The 19,418-nt window shown below is 37.7% G+C and overlaps 2 protein-coding genes across 4 annotated transcripts in view; one reads left to right on the top strand and one right to left on the bottom strand.

The window, feature by feature from the left end:
• Positions 1 to 8,097, bottom strand: part of METTL15 (methyltransferase 15, mitochondrial 12S rRNA N4-cytidine) — an 88,382-nt gene extending 80,285 nt beyond the window's left edge. Inside the window, exons 1-3 of one of the 3 annotated variants that reach the window (XM_058829102.1) lie at positions 7,700 to 7,795; positions 7,018 to 7,281; positions 6,310 to 6,589 (exon numbers count right to left, since the gene is read on the bottom strand). In XM_058829102.1, the coding sequence (XP_058685085.1) occupies positions 6,310 to 6,589; positions 7,018 to 7,181 (444 nt within the window). In that variant the 5' untranslated portion in view covers positions 7,182 to 7,281; positions 7,700 to 7,795. Of the gene's footprint in view, positions 1 to 6,309; positions 6,590 to 7,017; positions 7,282 to 7,699; positions 7,796 to 7,972 lie in introns of those variants that run through there. The other 2 variants (XM_058829104.1, XM_058829103.1) reach the window with 2 other exon arrangements.
• Positions 8,098 to 9,016: 919 nt separating this feature from the next.
• KIF18A (kinesin family member 18A) overlaps positions 9,017 to 19,418 on the top strand; it is a 29,896-nt gene continuing 19,494 nt past the window's right edge. The window contains exons 1-8 of the mRNA XM_058851004.1: positions 9,017 to 9,398; positions 10,040 to 10,197; positions 11,092 to 11,196; positions 12,124 to 12,234; positions 15,485 to 15,682; positions 16,924 to 17,097; positions 17,978 to 18,052; positions 18,303 to 18,412. Of these exons, the coding sequence (XP_058706987.1) occupies positions 9,074 to 9,398; positions 10,040 to 10,197; positions 11,092 to 11,196; positions 12,124 to 12,234; positions 15,485 to 15,682; positions 16,924 to 17,097; positions 17,978 to 18,052; positions 18,303 to 18,412 (1,256 nt within the window). The 5' untranslated portion in view covers positions 9,017 to 9,073. The remainder of the gene's footprint in view (positions 9,399 to 10,039; positions 10,198 to 11,091; positions 11,197 to 12,123; positions 12,235 to 15,484; positions 15,683 to 16,923; positions 17,098 to 17,977; positions 18,053 to 18,302; positions 18,413 to 19,418) is intronic.

The following is a 19,418-nucleotide window of genomic DNA, read 5'->3' on the forward strand; positions in this document are numbered from 1 at the left end:
ACTCTAACCATTGATAACAAAGAAACTATAGAACTTTCCAGCAACATTAACATATAACTTCTCAGGGGGCATTGTGGGTGAACTTTTGCTCACCCTAACTATAGGAGATCCTTCTTCCCAGGGCCTGGGGCAAAGTCCCTGACGGACTCCAATACCCAGCAGTACCAACTTCAAAACAGAGAACAGTTATGCAGTGCTCTCAAATAAATCGCTTGTGGTTTAAGTCATCTATCAATTTGGAATTTAAGATCCCTGTATTTTTGGAGAGCCCACTACAGAAGTCAGCAAAACAAGAAGACAATTGAAGAGTGTGACTTGCTCTTCCTCCTCCACTGGTAAACTGTTCAGGAATATCACCTCCTGTCCTGTTTTCTTCCCAGTCCCCTTCTTCCCTCTCATCTTGTGATGGAACTCACACAGATGCAGATACCATAAAAGACATATGACATTTGTCAGCATCACACTGTTAAATCATACTCCTTCTACCTTACTATATTTTATTTCAACTGCATGTCATAGCACAGAGCAGTTGGTTGTAAGTCAAGGAACGTAAGCAAATGGGGTCTGCTTTTCTAAATCTGCATATATACAGTACCATTGTAAAACTGGACAATATTATTATTTAAAATAATAATAAATACTTGAAGTACTGTCTTTAGCATATCTTAGTCAAAACTGTTGTAATAAATGGAATTTATTCATGCCAACTAAATCATAACTATTTGGAAAGTTATAATTAGAAGCAATTAAAAGAATCAGTGTTACGAGGCAGATGCACCCCTTTGTGTTACATGTTAAAATTGAGGTATTGAGGATGTAGTTTGGAAGATAAGTGATGTCCCAAGACAAAAACGACCTGGAGATGGACAAAATTAGAACGACTTTAGGCGTAGGGCCTAAAAATTCATTAAATGTAAGACTAATTAGTAGATTAACATAACACAACATTTAGTATGCACGCACAAACCTGTGAGGGCATCCAGAGGACAGCGAGGATGAGTGTGAGCCTTCGTCAAAAGACCCCCAAAAGAAGACTGGAGACCCCCTAACAACAAGTGAAGCATGCACCATGAAAAACAGTGATGTAAAGTCAGAAAAATCAGAAATAGGAGGAAACTTACAGGAAACATTAATGAATATGTATAAGCAAACAGTATATAAGTTTAGCTTGAAGTGCTTTGTTTGGTACATGAGGTGGGGTAAGAAACCCCCTCCATATCCTGATCAGTTTTGCTTATGCTTTAATTGTACTTAATTACTGGCAAATTATATATATAAATTGTATTTTTTTGCTAAATTTTATTATTTTACTACATTGTATTCTTTTATACCAAATTACTATTCAATTAACTAAATTGTATTATTTTATACCAAATTATTATACAATTTACTAAATGGTATTCATTTTTAATTAAACTGTTATTAACTCAAGGGACCTAGTTTTCTGAAATTCTAATTTCATTTATAACAATTGTTTTGAAAGTGTTTTCCTTTTTCATGCACTAACTTCAAAGGCTAACTCCACTAAAAACATCCCTTTTAAAGTATGATTTTAGACAAGTATTTTAAACAGTGTTATCTGATGAGAATCCATTTAACTAGTTTCCTAGTAGATACATCCAAAAATAAATATACTTCACATATATACACATTCAATGCACATTTTATTACAAACTTCCACACACAGCTGTGATCTGAAGCCTGGCTAGCCTCTTCCTGATATTTACAATATCTGCAGCCAGGACATCAGGCAAGATCAGAGTGACAGAAAAAATACACAGGAACTACATGGTCAACTGAAACAACTCTCAATATGCCCCAGAACACTCAAGTACCATGGGGAAAAAACTGTGTTCTGTAATTCCTGGAGTATTTTCAGAATGACTCTACATTCATTTATTGACTCTTGCAAGTTTCTGTATCTTCTTTTTTACAACAATCACTACAAATCTCATTGTGCTGCTGACAGAGAAAAATTAGCCATAAAATTTGCATATGGAAAGATATTTTCAGAATGCTTCCCACAAAAATAATAGTTGTTTCTATAATAAAGAACATTATGCAAATCAATTGCTTTACGTCACCTTATTCATTTTACAAATCCAGTGAAAAACAGGCTAAAAAACTTATTACTATGTCCATGTGTGTGTAGTGCTTTTCCAGAACAATTATTTCATCATTTATCTCATGATGCAAGTAATATTCCCTTCCAAACTTGGTATTTTGGCTGCATTTTACAAAAAAACTCAAACAATTTTAAAAGCCAGAATTAATTTTTCCACATCCCTTTTCAATTCCTCTTTATTTTGGACACCTGGCAGAAAACTTCAGTTTGGAGAACCTCTAGTATGAACGAGTCACTCCAGTTATAAATGATTTGCAGATGGGTTTGGAGGTACTATGGTAAGAACCCTGGTCACCAGCACAGTCATGTAACTATTTATATACAACAATACTTGGCAACCTTTGTCACAAGACAGAAGTCTCCTCTGCAGGGTGCTGTACAGAAAAAGGTTATTTTTGCCTTAAAGCATTTATAGTCAGAAAGATGATACTGATGTATGGACAAGAATACACAGAAACTAAGACAACCATTGCAGAACTGACTCTGCTTTCTCATGCCAGAAGTCTGCCTCAGCTTCCTTCCAGTGTCATCTATCACTCGACTAACGAGCTCTGTAGAAGAGGAAGGAAACAACCATGCTCCAGAACAACATCCAACAGTAGCAACAGAACCTCCAGGAAGTGAAAAGCTACTGTCTTCAAACTTGAACCCCAGAACTCAAGTAGCACTTCACTCACAACAAAACAATGTCTGAGTGTCAGCAATGTCTTATACTTCCTTCCTGTTATTTCAGAAGTCCATGCTCACACTCCTCCTGAAAAAGAATCATTTGATGTTTGGAGGCATGAAAATAGTAACTATCCTGAAAACAAAGCAATATGTACATGAAAGAGCAAAAGGAAAGGTCATGGCAAAGCTGCATGTTTTCAGGAATTACTTTTCTCTGTCTAGAAACTAAGTATAACACATGATTTCCAAGACAAAAAGGATACCTCCTTCAATGAATGCCAAGTAGTAAAAAAAATCTGAATAACATTATGGAAAATCAAAAGGGAAATACCCACACTAAGCCCCGGCTAACTCAAGATGATGACAGACGAGATCTCTTTGGGGAAAATAACTGCCTTCTTTCTTTCTATACAAATTAACATAATGACATAAAAAAATCATCTACTATTAACTGCTTCTGATAAACCACTTAAACACTGGAGAAAATGGAAAGGTCTCACTCTTTATTCCTCACCTCAAGTTTGACCACCTACCATTTAATTTTCAGATACTGAAAATGGAAAGGTCTCACTCTTTATTCCTCACCTCAAGTTTGACCACCTACCATTTAATTTACAGATACTGAAAAAAAAAAAAAGGCTTCTAGAACTATCATAAACCTAATAGTACTAGCACAGCTTCTAGTATCTTCATTATGGTCTCTTCTAGATCATACTCAGCCATAGGTAAAATCAGTCATATAAAACCATAGATATCATCAGATTACAGGCTTCCCCATATAATCTGAGTATGGCATAATATTTGCTTTTCTTCTAGTTGGAGTTAAAATATTATGTATAGAAGTATTTGTTGGTGCTGGAGCACTATCATTTCCTAGAGCTTTGCAACTGAAAAACTTTGAAGATTCTCATAAGAGCAGTTAAAATTTCATCCTCTGGCATTCATACTAGAACTCACTGCTATTGTAATTCTTTTATTTAACATTATAGCCACAGTATGTGGAAAAGATCCACATCTCTAGTTAAAAGACAAGTGATAATTGAAAAGGAAAAAAATAGGAAAAAGTAGCAGGGGAAACCTGCTTCTGGATGTCCAAACACTGATTTAAAATATGTTTGGTTCTTTAAGAGAATTGTCCAGACAACTGTAAAAACATTGGTCAGGTATTTGCAAACAACACTCCTGGACTGAGAAGATTAAAATGTGATCAATACAGTAAACCTAAAGAGGAAATTATGTGTGGACTTATTTCAACAGACTTTTCATTGAGAAGTCAGGTAGCTTGGTTGTAGTCTTTGCTTCAAAGACAGGACTACTACAGGGAATTTTGCGAAACAAGGCAATAAAAGAAGATTCAAAGATAAATGGAAGTATTATTGCTCAAACTCCTGAAAAACAGATTCCCCAAAGGAGACAATCAACAAGAATATTCAGTGGGAGGGCACTAACATCTTTATCTCAGCGGTGACTCACTCTTAAGTAACACTTATTTTCGTAAGATCCTCTATAAGTAAAATGAAAATCCCCTTCAAGTGACCATAACGATAGGGAGAACATCATCTTTCTAATTAGATTTTCTTTATATTGGTAATTCCTTGTCTTAGGACACAGGAAGAAATAGAGGCCCAAATCAGCTATTTTATAACAAAGAGTATAACTCTATTAAAGCCGAGTACAGGAAATCTCTGTGCGCGTAGGAGAGAATAAAGCAGAGAAACTAAATTCAAGATCAGAGCACCACCTTTCCTGCCCACAAAATAAAGTGTTTATAGACTTCCTGTCATGACTATAATCCTAAAAATGTAAATTTATATGACATTCCCAGTTGACATCCATGTTCATACAAACTGATTACCACCACTCTCAACCCATGTTCAAAATATTAATTTACACGATCAAAACTCAGTTGACACATTGCATCCTTTTGCACACTACTTATTTTTCAAGGCTTCACAAAGTGCTGCAAATACATACAGAAAAAGAAAAATGTAATTGCTGAACAGTTTCCAGTTTCAATCATGCTGAACAGGTTAGCAGTATTATAAATGCTTCTGTTTGAGGTAAACACACTTGGGCTCTCATAGCAGTCATTAGCAGTTCACTACTAGCTTAGGAATTTGAAAAACTATGTATACACAGACCTGAAAAAATCCCACCCCAATAATAAGCTATTTTACATCAATAAATATTTAAATTAGAAAGTCTTCGGGGCAGTAATAGTTACTCTCCACAGTTCAGAACCTTGAATAGTTTCTTTTACAAGTTCTGTTGCCAAGTAAGGTTTTCTACATCAACAAAGAGAGTTTAATGAATGCTGACTTTATCAGGCTCTTCTTATCTAAGTAAAAACTTAAACAACTGGAAAAAATATTTCACATAGTGTATCACAGTTTATATGTTCATTTACTACGTGAAAATGTCATCATAGTTCTGACATCAGAATAAAATCTGAACTCAAAGTTCCTTATGTATTTCTCTAATTTTGGTATCTTCAACAGTAAAACACATGCAAGAGCAATGTGTATGCTAATATGTATCAACACTATTTGCATTTTCACTGCTTCTTCAAAGATTTAAAGTGATACACAGGGCAACACAACAAGATTTGACTGCAAATTTTTGATCACTGAATCCACCTCAAATTTGCTATATCACTTTGCCACTGTTGGATCATGCTGTTCTCAAATATAAATAAAAACATACACACACCTTTCTACTTCTTTACCTATTGTTTCAGTCTTTGTAGTAAAACCACACACAGATAAGCCTAAATTAGTGAGATTCTATGGAGCTGACATAAACACTAAAATCACAGGTGAAAGTATCTGAAATGCAAAAAATCTGAAAACATTATTTAAGAGTTTACATTATTTAAAAAATCCTTTCAAGTTAAGACCACCCAGCCAAAAAACATTTCACTGTGCTTTCATGTTTTTCAAGGAGGTGTGTAACCATATACTTGGTAGTCCACATGCAATGTAGAGAGATCAATACAGCAGTGCAGAGTCCTGAACTTCCCCAGACACCAAAAGCAGAACTACTCACAGTACCATACCCAAATAAGAAGGTTTGAACTAGTTCCATGCTAATGAGGCTAAACAATTTTTAAAACCTACATACTTACTACCTCTTATACAAGAGGAAGAGGGTTTTTAAGAAACTGATGAGATAACCATTCATAAGAACTCCCCACTACTATGAGTAATTAACATAACCTGAAGAATACACAAGTGCAATTCAAAAAGACAAGCACAAAAGCAACAGAATAGTCAAATATGAGAGTTTTAATAAATACCACCTACTGGGGATTCGGGCACACAGACACCAGAATTTTATTAGGTAATTAATACAGAGTCTTAATTTGAACTTCAAAACAACTTAGAACGTTTAAAAAGTGTAACTGATTGTTTAAGAGCATCCCTTTATTCCTCTGACCAAAAGTTATCCTTACACTCCACAAATTTTTCTGCTGGACTGGTAATGGATGACAAATGTTAATTAATCATTTAACTCACCTGACCAGGCTGAGGGGCTAAACAATTAACAACCTCCTCCAGCATCACTGGTATGTGCAATCTTCCAAAATTACTGTTTTCTGTACTTTGAGGCATCTCTTCAGTTTCACATTTCTGGACAGTTTGTTCCTGTGACTCACAGTCAGAAAGCTTTTCTGATGAAGAATGGATCCTTCTGGCCAAATCAGCCACATTTACTGAATTCAGTTTCAAGTTATGCAGAAACAAACATTTGCAAACTTGGCGCAGATTTTGAGATAACATTTTGGAGTTGATCAACCTAGAAGAGCAGTAGATGTTGGGAATTACTTTCAAATACTTGAAATAGCGTATTTGTTTAAATAACAAAGCAGAAATGCTATAGGCAAAGCTATACACATCCCAAGTTGGGCAGCTTTATAGATACGTCATGTCAGCAAAAAGTTTTCAGAACTTCCAAGATTTTCTACAGTTCAATCATGTTCAAGCAATAAGCAGCTTCTTTTCACTATCAGATTTTAATACATGCTTTTCTTGAATTTACCTTCCCAGAGGCTACCAATATTTTGCCTGTATAAGAATAAGCTGAGAAAGTTACTCTCCTTATGATTTCAGCTTCAGCTGGAAATTCCCCCACCTTAAAAGCATGTATCGCTCTAACTTTGAATAGGCACACAGATGTGAGGTTTTTCAGCAAACCATAGTGTGTCTACAGAAAACATGTATTACCATGGTATGCCGTGCTGGTTTTGTCTGGGGTGAAGTCGATTTTCCTCACAGTGGCTAATGTAGGGCTGTGTTTTGGATTTCTGCTGAACACAGTAGGGAGGAGACACAGCTGGGCCAGGTGACCCAAAAGCACTGAAGGGATATTCCAGACCAAATGACATCATGCTCCATACAGAACGTGGGGAGAAGAAGATGTTTGGAGTGATGGCACTTGTCTTCCCAAGTGACCATTACCTGCCATGGGGCCCTTTGGAGATGGCTGAGCTCCTGCCTGCCCGTGGGAAGTAGCGAGTTAACTCCTTTGTCTGCACAGCTTCTGATTTACCTATGAAACTCTCTTTATCTCAGCCCGCAAGTTTTCTACCTTTTTACCCTTCCCTTTCCCACCGCAGTCCCACTGGCGAGGGAGTGAGGAGCGGCTCGCTGGGCTAAACCACTGTGTGCCATCATCTTACTCACACTGACCGACACTGGTACGAGTGGTCAACACGAGGCTCACGCTTTGCTTACAACCACCCTCGTTCTACACCACTGGAGGTATTTTTCTGAGAAGTGAGCAAGAATTGTGCTTTATAACAGCGCACGCCTTAAGGGGCTACTCGGGCACAACTGCAGGCTGCCGCCCCAAGATCGAGACTCGTACTAAAGCAGAAAGAAAAGGCAGCGGGGATAAAAATCCCACTCCTCAACACTTTTTATCAGAGGCGACCGCTAAAGCGTCAGCAGCCCGCACGCCGCTCCGCGCCAGGCCCCGCACCGGGGTGCGGGAGGAAGAGGCTGGGGATGTGCCTGCCCGAGCCGGGCTGGCGGGACACGCGGAGCCAGAGGCCGCTGGCTGGCTGGCTGGCTGGCTGGCTCTCCCTCTCTCCCTTCCGTCTGTCCGTCTGCCCCGGCCGTGTCCCCCGCCTTTCCCTCCCTCACGGCCGCCGCGCGCCCGTCAGCCCCGCGCACTTACCGCTGGCGCCGGCGCTCTGCTGACGTCACGGGGGCCAGCCAATAAGGAGGCGAGGAGGGCGGCCTGCTTGTGTTTGAATTCGGTGGCCGGTGGATGGCGGTTGGCGTGGCCGCGGCCCGCGGGTGAGTCCGGGGAGCGAGCCCGGGGACGGGCACGGCCCGGGGGCCAGCCCGGGGAGCGAGCCCGGGGACGGGCACGGCCCGGGGGCCAGCCCGGGGAGCGAGCCCGGGGACGGGCACGGCCCGGGGGCCAGCCCGGGGACGGCTGAGGGCACAGAGAGCGGGGAGGGCGCGGCGCGGCCCGGACGATGAGTGCCGGGATTGGCGTCTCCGCGGCAGGCACGGGGGAATTCTCTGGCCGGCGGGCCGGGCCTGGAGGTGTGCCCGAGAAAGAGCTGTCTGCGGTGGGGTAAGGAGCGGGTCTGGGAGGCGGCTCGGCTGAGAGAGGGCGAGCTGGCCCTGGAGCGGCAAAAGCTTCACTGATAGCCTTTACTGTCCGCTTTTAAGGGCTGAACTCTTAAGAGCCCGCTGTTAACGCCAAAAATGGGTTATTTAATGGCAATTCCGTTTTGGTACCGGTTACTACATCCCCCATGAGAGGCACGTTAACGTAAATCCCTGTTAAATTCTCTTTAAATCTATGAGCAGCGTGACTATATCGATCCAGGGACAGCAACATAGGCAGCTTTTATTTGTGCTGAAGAACAAAAAAAAAAACCCTACTCGCTTTAGTCTACAGAAATGTGATATCTCATCTGAAGGTTTGGTGGAGGAAAGGAAAGCCTGTAGGTCATTTAGAAGTTTGAATTCTAGAATAAACTTAAGAATTTACTGTGGAAGTGCTGGTTGGCTTTCTGAAAGCTGTGCTGAAATAAGTCATCTTTGGAGGCCAGTTACAGTGTTTCCCAAAGTCTCACTGCCTCTGGGACAGTCCATTGACAAGTGGTGGGTGGATCCAGCATAGGTGCCTGATTAAATTTGTGAACTGTTGGAAAGAGTGAAAGGCGTTGTGTTGCAAATAAAACCTGTCTCGTCTATTGCAGGAAAGATTCAGCTGCTCGATCTGAAAGAGTGTTGGAAGTGAAGCTGGAGAGCAGAAGAGATGACTCCTGCCAAGGAAGATGTCTGTAGTCATGTGAAAGTGGTAGTCCGTGTCCGTCCAGAGACCCAAAAGGAAAAACAAGGCAGCTTTAGCAGGGTTGTCCGTGTTATTGACCAGCATGTGTTGGTCTTTGATCCAAAGGAGGAAGAAGTTAGCTTTTTTAACAGGAAGAGGGTGACCCACAGGGATATTAACAAAAGACAAAGGAAAGATCTTAAATTTATGTTTGATGCCATTTTTGATGACAATTCATCCCAGCTGGAAGTTTTTGAGCATACTACCAAAACTCTAATCGATGGCTTCCTAAATGGATATAACTGTACAGGTAACTTTGCTACTTATCTTCTTTAATTAAAAAACATAAGTGAATGTTTCAAAGTTTCTACCGTTCTGTCCAATGGCTGCAGAGGCATGAAAAAAGGCTGAGATAGAAATGAAACATTGTGGTTTAATTCACAGATGTGAATGGCTGACTTTTTAGCACATGGAAGTTAGGATAGCTCTACTCTATTTAAAAAAAACCAACTTGTGTTAAGGTTATAATAGACTTGGGAATTTTATCTGAAGTATATGTGCTAATGGGAGTCCTCTAGATTTCTTCAAGCAGAAGCAGTTGTGTCACTAAGTGTGTGGTAAGCTGCTTTATGAACTCTTTAAGATCTTGGAGTTTTTTAATTAGCTACTGGAATATAGTGAGGAGATGAAATGTCTGTCAGCAATAAGCTGATGGCTTAAGGTTATGAGAGTAAGTAAATAATATTTTCATGCAATGTGTGAATGAGTTTTGAACTGAAAATTCAAAGATGTTATTTTGAAACATCTCTAATTAAGAAATTTCATCTATTTATGAAGCAGTTGTGCAGAATGACAGAGGTCTATGAATGTTCATTTGCCTTTTGTGTTCCTGAGTGGCTTACAAATAAATGACGAATTTTCGCTTTGTTGTGTTTTTTGGGGAAAATTCAGTGCTTGCATATGGTGCAACAGGAGCTGGAAAGACTCACACAATGTTGGGTTCTCCTGAAGATCCTGGAGTCATGTATTTAACTATGATGACACTCTATAAACGCATGGATCAAATAAAAGAAGATAAAACATGTGATGTTGCTGTCTCTTATTTAGAGGTGAGTTTCTGCATTTGGTATGTTGCTTTTAATAAGTCATACTTTATAAATAAAGACAAGCTGGTTTTGCTTTCCTCTGGTCCTTTCTGGGGCTTGACAAAATCTGTCCTTATAGGAGTGGAACTCTCCAAATTGGAGTGTGCTCTCCAAAACTTGGTGCTCATAGGCTGCTGTCACTGTTTTATAGAAGGCTGCCCAAAAACAACAACTGCTTTTAATACATTTTCTGAATACTCATGATTTGTGTCTTGCTGATCAGTTATGTGCCTCTGAACATCTGTTGATTTGTACAAGAAAATATCATTTTGTTTGTACAAGAAAATATCATTTCAGGGTAACATTTTAGGACTTCACAGTAACATCCCATAAGCACTGTGAAGAAGCACTACAAAATGATGTTCTGTTTTTACAAGTAAATATTTTGGCACTGCTGCTGAGTGGTGCCAGTAAAATGGTTATCTTTTTAGCTCCCTCAAAGTCTTAATGGACTCCAGTTGGTATTTGGGAGGGGTGGAAGGAGGTGGGGAAGGTTTGCATTGCCATATGCTTTCACAGACCAAGAAATAAGATATTTAAAAATTCTAACAGAAGTAGGCTTGAACTAAAAAATATCGCTGAAGTATGGATAGTGATGTACTGGTTTTTGTAAAAAAAAGGTAATTTGCTTTCAAAAAACAATGATGATTATTTAGTAGAAAGAATTATTTCTGAAATCTAAAAAAAAAAAATGTGAATTGAATATTTTAAGCTCAGTATAGGAAAAATGTAAAAAAATTACAGCATGAATTCACTGCTTTATCTTAAAGGGGTATTAAAAAAGACCAGTGATTTCTGTTCATTTAATTCTGTCAGCTATGGATATTTTAATAAAATCTTCTAAATTCCCTTTCGAAGGTTTACAATGAACAGATACGTGATCTGCTGGTCAAATCTGGACCTCTGGCTGTTCGTGAAGATGGCCAGCAAGGGGTGGTGGTTCACGGTCTGACATTGCATCAGGTGTGTAAATATCTATAGAAACTTAAAATGTGCTTGAAATAGTTGAGAAACATCCCCATTGTTCTGAGAGTTGTATGGAATTTGGTAATTTCCTAGTGGGCTTTTTTCTGGCCATAAGCACCAGTAACTTGCAAATCTATTAGTTAGTTAAAATTAACATTGTGGAAAAAAACCTGCTAGTCTTATTGAATGCAAATATAGATGCATTCAGTCATTGTTATCAAAAGGGTGTCATTGGCTTGATGCTCGCCCAGCAGATTTTGGAAAATTTCGTTTTTGGCTAAAATATCTGCCTTCATTAACATCTTGGAGTGATCAACACTGCTGTGCAGTCTAAAGGTTGTTTTTGTTTGTAAATAACCATGTTTGGAAAGTTCTGTGTTGCATTACTTCTCCAGGCCAGCACAGAAATTCTTTGGTAAGATCAGTGATAGAACTTAGTTTTCCGATCTGAAAATCAATTCCTGTGGACCTATTTTATTGCAGCTTTCTTGTGTATGTTATTACATGCTGCAACAGGAAACAATATGCTAAGTTTGGCTAGCTCTGTGAACATCCTTCTTCCCAAACCTTGACTCTTGTGAGGAAAAAACTTGTACTAATGCAATAAATACTAATTTATGTCCAGACATTCTTAACAGAGGCTGATTATGACTATGGAGAATCTTTCAGATTTGTTTAAATTCTTTACTAAAAATATTTTCTGATTTAAGTTGCTGCACTTAAGTGCTTTCTTTTCATAACTTACTGCTTTCTAGCTGAGAATGTTTGAAGTGCTTCAATTTCTCTTACTTCTAGGTAGCTAGAATTTTAAGGGTTTTTTTTTAAGGTGAATGTTAATGTAAATGTATTTTAGAATCAGCGTATTCCTATAGTTGATAGAAAAGAGAAAAAAACTTGTATTTGTCTTGTGCCCTATTCTTTAAGCCTAAATCAGCAGAGGAAATCCTTCAGATGTTGGATTATGGAAATAAAAATAGAACTCAGCATCCCACAGATGTGAATGCTTCCTCTTCCAGATCCCATGCTGTCTTTCAGGTAAGGTGATACAGCCAATAAATAGTGGTCATTACTGTGAATTGCAGTTTTTATTTAAAGTTGGATACAAAGTAAGCTTTTACTTTTAAACTGTGCTGAACCTTAGTTTGGGGAAGAGAGGATTGAAGTTTTTCAGTTTTCTTTTTTCTCCTCATTCCTTGGAAATATGTAATGGTCCTTAGTTTTTATGTTTGAAAAAAATTAATTTAATGAAAATATCTCTAATTCCAGTTGTTTGAACTTATTACATATAAAATATATACTTATACTTTCTTAATTTATATTCCTTAGAAGAAATAATTTTTATGTAAAATGGTAATTTAAAGCTTTAATATATTTCCATATTGTAATCTTATAAATGTTTTTTTTTTTTAATGCTTTCTGGTTTCATGATGCTTGGAATAACGCTGGGAAAAATAATTTACAGAATGCTGTTATGTCTGACTATAAACTAGGAATCTCAAGTAGTACTTTATTATTTTACTTTCTTGGTTAATGTTAATTTTTACAATAAAGAGATTTCATAATATCCTGGTATGGATCAGGTTTTAGAAAATTGAAATGATGATTCTTAGTTTTCAGAAATTAGGTTTGAATGAGTTGTGCAAATACTCAAAGATTTTTGGTGTTGGCTCCACTGTCTTATTCTTCTAACTTCTCTTTTTAAATACAACCTGTGGCATTTAAAAACTGGTCCTGTTTTTAACTTGTCCATCAACAATGTCGTTTTGTTTTGTTTTTTCCCTGTTTGCTGTTACATACTGCAAAGCAGTATCTTGACTTATTTATTTGTTCTGCTCTGGGTTGAAAAACATTAAAATACATTTGATTCTGGTCCTTGAATTAGAGCACTTAACTGTTGGGAAGTTCTTAACAGTATCTGTAGATTTAGACAATGCTAAATAACAATAGCAAATTTTTAAAAAACACAGAACAAAAGCCATTGCCACTCTAAAAGCTTCTGTTTTCCTGTATACCTTAAATTTATGTATCAAGTTGCCCTTCCTGTTTTTAATTTCCCTTGAGGTCTGCCCTTGTGGTTTGTACATGATTGCACAAAGACTTGTTTGGAAGTAGTTTGGGTTGAGAGCTGCATTGTCATGTATGTGTGCTGCCTTTGGAAAGGCTCAAGGTAGGATGCTACAGACACATCAGAGTGAACTGCTGATTTGTTTGTTTACTTCCTGGGCTGGGATGTCTTACCTCCCTCACCTCTACTTAGGAAAAAGCTCTGGATTTTATTATCTAGCAGGCTTTTTCTCAGTACTTTTCAAAAAGTGGCAAGCAATTAAATAAATCACTTCAGTTTCTCATATATTTCAACAAATCTGTGGCATTCTGCATAACAGAATTGTGTCTTTATTTCCAGAGATGTAAGTGATGAGAAATCCCCAGTGCTGTCGTGATTGCTCTTTATTTTTAATGTTTCAATTATTTTAAGAGTTGCTTTTTTGTAGAGATGTGTTATTTTTGGCTTTTCTTGTTAACTTTATGGGTGCAGGATATTTTTTGAAACTGACTCAGAAATTCGTAAGTCTTGGCCCAGGACATTCTGAGCTGATTTTAGAGATGCAAGTTTTGCCTTACTGTACCATATGTCTTAGGTTTGAAATATCTATCTGGGTCAGGCAATTACTGCATCTGAGAGGAAAATCTGAATTGCCACACTGTTCTATTGAGAGTGTTCTGCTTTGGGGCATTTCCTGTATCTTTTGAATTTTTACAAAAGCTTGAGTCATGCAATGTAGTTTGGCTGTCACTCTACCTTTCCTTGCTTCATTAATGATAGTTGCAGTGTTGTTCTGGTATTGAGTTCCCAGCCTGAGGTTCTTTTTTTTTTGTCTATTATACTGGAAACAGTTAAACTGAACTTAGTTGTACTGTTTGATATAGAAACATATCTATTTGAAATAGAGTTAGATTTCATGGCAACTCATAAGAATTTTATTTTATTCATTGACAATACTTGTCGATCTGTTTTCTGCTACAAGGTACTATGATGATTTTATTTCTCATGCACAAAGCTTAAAGCTACAGAAGTACTGAGATACTGTCTTTACAAGTTACATGGGAGCTCTTTCCTAATTCACTGTCCAGAAGGGTATCCATGAATGTGTCAGTAACCATTAGCCATATTAACAAATGGCAAAGAACTCAACACAAAAAAGAGGAAATATCTTTAGATGGTTTTGTACTTTTCCAGTATAACTTTGGTACTTACTGACTGTATGCTTTGCCAGCTTCCTTATATACCTGAAGAAGATACCTTCTCCAGCAGAAGCATTTAGTTCTTTGTACATCTTTGTACTGTGAAAATTTCAATAAAGACGGGATTAAGGGGAACCAGGGGCTTCAGGAGGAATCACATTTGAAAAGATCCTATAGTGTATTTTCAGAGCAGTAAATGAGTATTGTTTCCTATTAATGGAAGATACAATTAAATGTAAATCACTGAAAGTTCAGCCTTTTCCTGGTTTATCCCTATACATCTCTTTATGGTGTACTCCTAAATGTGCATTTAAAAAAGGAACACCTATTTCAATTTAAAGTTCAGGAATGCTGAACTTTAGTGCAGAAGAATCAAGAGCTGTGAAATTCATTTTCCCTGTAAAAAAAATCACTTATCTTTGCTGCAGGCTGTGAGCATGGGCCAGTTGGTCACTTAATCCTCCGCAGCAGGATGGGAGAGAGTATCAGAAGCAAGAGGAGGAGGTGCCTTGTAGTTCACTTAAACAAAGGGAACGTGGCAATGGGGCAGTTACTTGCCACCATCAGACCAGTGCCCACCTATTCCTCATGGAATGGCTACTCAGAGCAACCTTCAGTCAGTTGGGGTCAGCTGTTTGCTTGCAACCTCTTGCCCCCTGCCTTGACACCATACAACTGCTGTTCAGCTAAAGCTAATCACCAATGTGTGTTACCAGCACTGTCTGGGTCCCAGTACATGGGCTGCTGCACAGAAAATTAACTCCACCTCAGTCAAACTCCCTGCAGCTATACTCTGCTTCTTTCCTTACTAATAGATGAAATAAGGGACTTTAAAAGGTGTCAGAAATGGTTTCACTATTTTTCATTGGACTGAGCTGCCTCTTGACATTAGCTTTGTGCTAAAAGGTTTGACTTGGATTATGATAATGATTCCAATATAAATGCCTTAAAACAGTTGTTAAACTATGAAATTAATTTACTGCTTAGATTGGTTAGTGGTTACTTTTTAATTATTTTCTTTTTTCTTTTTTTTTAATTGTAGATTTACCTACGGCAGCAAGATAAAACAGCTAGTATAAATCAAAATATTCGTATTGCCAAAATGTCTCTCATTGACCTGGCAGGATCTGAACGTGCCAATGCAACAAGTGCCAAGGGGGCTCGTTTTGTAGAAGGAACAAATATTAACCGGTCCCTGCTTGCTCTTGGAAATGTCATTAATGCACTGGCAGATCCAAAGGTATGTTCTGCTTTCCCATGCAGTCTTTGCCTCCTAAAGTTCTGAAAACATTTTAAAAAGTGCAATGTTGATTGAATACTGTTGTTTACATTGTTGATGCTACTCACATCATCATATAAGAATGATAATATAAGAATATAAGAATGTCTTAAGGGTTTCCACCATCATATCTGTGATAGCTGAGAGACAGTCCCAATGAGAGAGAATTATCGAAAATGATGTGCAGCTGCCTAAGGATAGTGTCAAAGATGAGAGGCACCTGCTTTGCTTACCTACCTTCTTCAAAATCAAGCATATATAGAGAAGCTTGCATGAGTACATGAATAAGCTTACTATCAACCTTTAATCTTAGGGGGAAGCAGCTTTTATAGGATAAACCAGCACCTCTTCCAAGTTGTTCTGTTGGGATCTCACATCCATCCATGCACACACGTCCCTGCTTAAAGCAGTGAGTCACTCTCCTGATCTGGCTCACCATCTCAAGGCAAGGAAGGGGTACAATTGTGTAGGACAATGACAAAACCTCCTGAACATTTCCATAGGTAAAGTCCATTGTCTACCATAAAACTGTTTTTGCCCTTCTGCTCAACTACCACATTCCTCCTTCAAATATACCAGGAGAAAATCAGATTTAATTTTTCTTCCTGATGCTGCGTGTCCTCATTACCATCTTGTTGGAGGGGAAGGTGGAGTTTAAAATCTGTATCACAGACATACGAAACAATCACGTTTATTTGATGTGGGATTGGGTTCCTAGTGATCAAAGTTAGTATCGTAAAATGAAAAATCTGTAGCTTCACAATGCAGAGTATGTGTTCCCTGGAAAGTTGTGAAATCTACATCCTTGGAGGTAATCAAAACTGCTGGGCACAGTCCTTGCCGTCTTTACTCCAGCTGACCCTGCTTTGAGCAGAGAGACTGAACTAGAGCAATTTTAGAGGCCCTTCCCAATCTGGATGATTTTGTAGACTGAAAGTAGTTTAATGTAACAGTTTTTCTGTTTGTTGCCCATCACAAAAATAGGAGTTAGAAATCCAGACATCAGTAAGTAACCTAGCTAATACATGTGTTGTAAAAGTGTTGAACAGTTCCAGGAGGCTTAAACTATTTAAGATATATAGATACTTCAAAGAAAAATTACTTGTGTCAAAGAAAAGTTTCATTTTGTGTTACTGTTGAAATTCTAAGCAGACTTTAAGCTACACTTAACTAAATCATAAAAATATGTATCACTCTTTTAGAGCAAGAAACACATTCCTTATCGAAACAGCAAGCTTACTCGTTTATTGAAGGATTCTCTTGGAGGAAATTGCCGAACAATAATGATAGCTGCTATTAGCCCATCTTCTTTGTTTTATGATGATACCTATAATACTCTTAAGTATGCAAACCGAGCAAAGGATATCAAGTCTTCTGTGAGTATATTGGTATTTATTGATCTCTTGTCCAAGTACAATAACGTAGTATTAAAAGAAATTTCTTTTGGAATAGTATATTTTCCTTTTGCCTCAAAATTTTGTTCTGTTGCATTTTCTTTCTTTACAGTCAGCTTTTCTTTATCTGATGGGTGTACTAGATACATAGTAGATCCTAGATCTGGCCTAAAAGCAACATAGCTTCATTAATGAGATGATGCTGCCAGTTTGAAACAGGTTGTTTTGTGAACATGCAGTTTAGAAATAATCCTCAGCTGGTAGAATTCATGTCCTTTTTTAGTATCTTGCTATTACTTTCTCAGAGAACTGTCAAGAATATTAAAGAAATTTCTGAACAGTTGTACAAGAGCCAGTCCAGGTTTATACAGGTAGAATTCAGCCAGAGTCAAGAAGCTATGTGGGATTGTCTTGATGAATGAAAAGCTGGAATGTTCTGTTTCTGCTCTCTACTGTTTAATTTTATTTTTCATATTCTTTTTTATTACAGCTCCTAATTCTTTTTATGTAATACAGGGTTCACTGTAGTTTCCATTTGTTGCTTACTTAAAGGTAGCTTTTATAATGAAATGCACAAGATAGACATTTAAATAGTAAAACTAATCTGAATAAATGAAAAACATGCTTGCATATATAAATGTAATTATTCTTGGTTTGTTGAGGGAAATGTCCTGGCCATGGGTGTGCAACTGATGGCAGCAAAAGCTGACAGTCATATACTCGCTGTGCAAGTCAGGATTTTATTAATCTCTTTCCTCATAATATACTGTATCTCTAATTGTGTAGTACATATACACAGTGTGTTTATTATGCGTGAAAATATGATGGAGCTGCCTTTAAATTCTAAATTGTTTCTTTACAGTTGAAGAGCAATGTTGTTAGTTTGGACAGTCACATAAGCCAGTATGCTAAAATTTGCAATGAACAAAAGAAAGAGGTACGTAAAAAATCTGTTGGTAAGAGTTTGGTGGATTAACTGTTAATTTTGAGTATAAAAAATAGTTTATGAGATTGAATCTATAGGGTTATATGGTTCTAATGTATTTTGAAGTAAAAAAAAATTTGTCTTCTGAGAGGAATATCACCTGCTGCCATTTGTAAAGCTGTTGAGTACAGAATGGTAATTTGGGGAAAAATAACCAAAAACCATAGTTCAACTAAAAGGTACCTTTTTTTTTTTGGTTTAGATCCTAATGTTGAAGGAGAAACTGAGAGAATATGAAGAAAGGCAAGCAAGCATTCCTGAAAACCATAATACTGCAGAGCTTTCAAACAATCAGCAAGTAGAAATAGAAAGGTAAATGAATCACATGGTGAGCTTGCTTCCAAGCTGGAGTTTGTCTAACTTGCAAAAGCATTTGTAAAACAAACCTACTCTTTTTCAGTATTGGTTTCCTCATTTTAACATTGCTTTACTTCTGTCTAGGTATGGCTTTGCCTGACATGTTGTTTCTTTCTAGAACAACTTGGTGGTGGTTTTAAAAAGAAAAGGGGGGATGTAGGAAATTACATGTGACAGGAAGGAGCATATGAATGCTGGCTTCCAGCAAAGCTTCTTAACAGGTTGTGTTTGTGGGTAGGCAGAATGTAGTTTGCATAAATGACAGCAGCTCTTGCGACTGTTGGCGGGCACTAATTCAAGTAGTATCTTTACTGCAAGGTTTGGGAGAGACAAAACCTGGAAGTTTTTCTACAGAGAGTTCACTTTATGTTTGTAGATTCCTTATTTTCTATTGCTTTAATGTTTCTTTGCCTCTTTTTCTTCTTGGTAGTGTTCCTGTCTATCTTTTCTCTTGTGACAGTCTGATGAGAGAACATAAAATGTAACAAACTAAAACATGAAGTATCAATTTGTTGTAGAAGCCATTGTATTCTATGAAGAGGGTAGCTTTTGGAGCAAAAGGCTTTCTGGATATGTCTCTGCATATCTCATATTTCTGACAATTACTCACCTAAGTTGATTCAACTATATTTTTTTTTCTTTTTTTGGCCCTTCGAATGTGCTATTTTTTAACCTGGGAAGCTTTCTGAGATATAGTAAAAAACCATTCAAAGCATGATGTTCTCTAATTGTGCTTTACTTTAGTGACATTCCAGACATTTCAATAAACCCTTTCATTCAAGTTATTTAAATTTAATTTTCAAAAGAAGTGTGGGCTTCTAAGTCATGTTGGTAGTTCTGACAGTTTTCCTGCATATTTTTGCACTGTATGTCTTTAAGATTGATTTAATTTCCTGTGATTTGCCCTTTATTTCATTCTTTGTGTGTAGGAAGAGTCAGTCAAGGGCAAGGTCTCTAAAAT

The sequence above is a fragment of the Poecile atricapillus genome, chromosome 1, assembly GCF_030490865.1.
Source record: "Poecile atricapillus isolate bPoeAtr1 chromosome 1, bPoeAtr1.hap1, whole genome shotgun sequence".
In the NCBI taxonomy this organism is placed as follows: Eukaryota; Metazoa; Chordata; class Aves; order Passeriformes; family Paridae; genus Poecile; species Poecile atricapillus.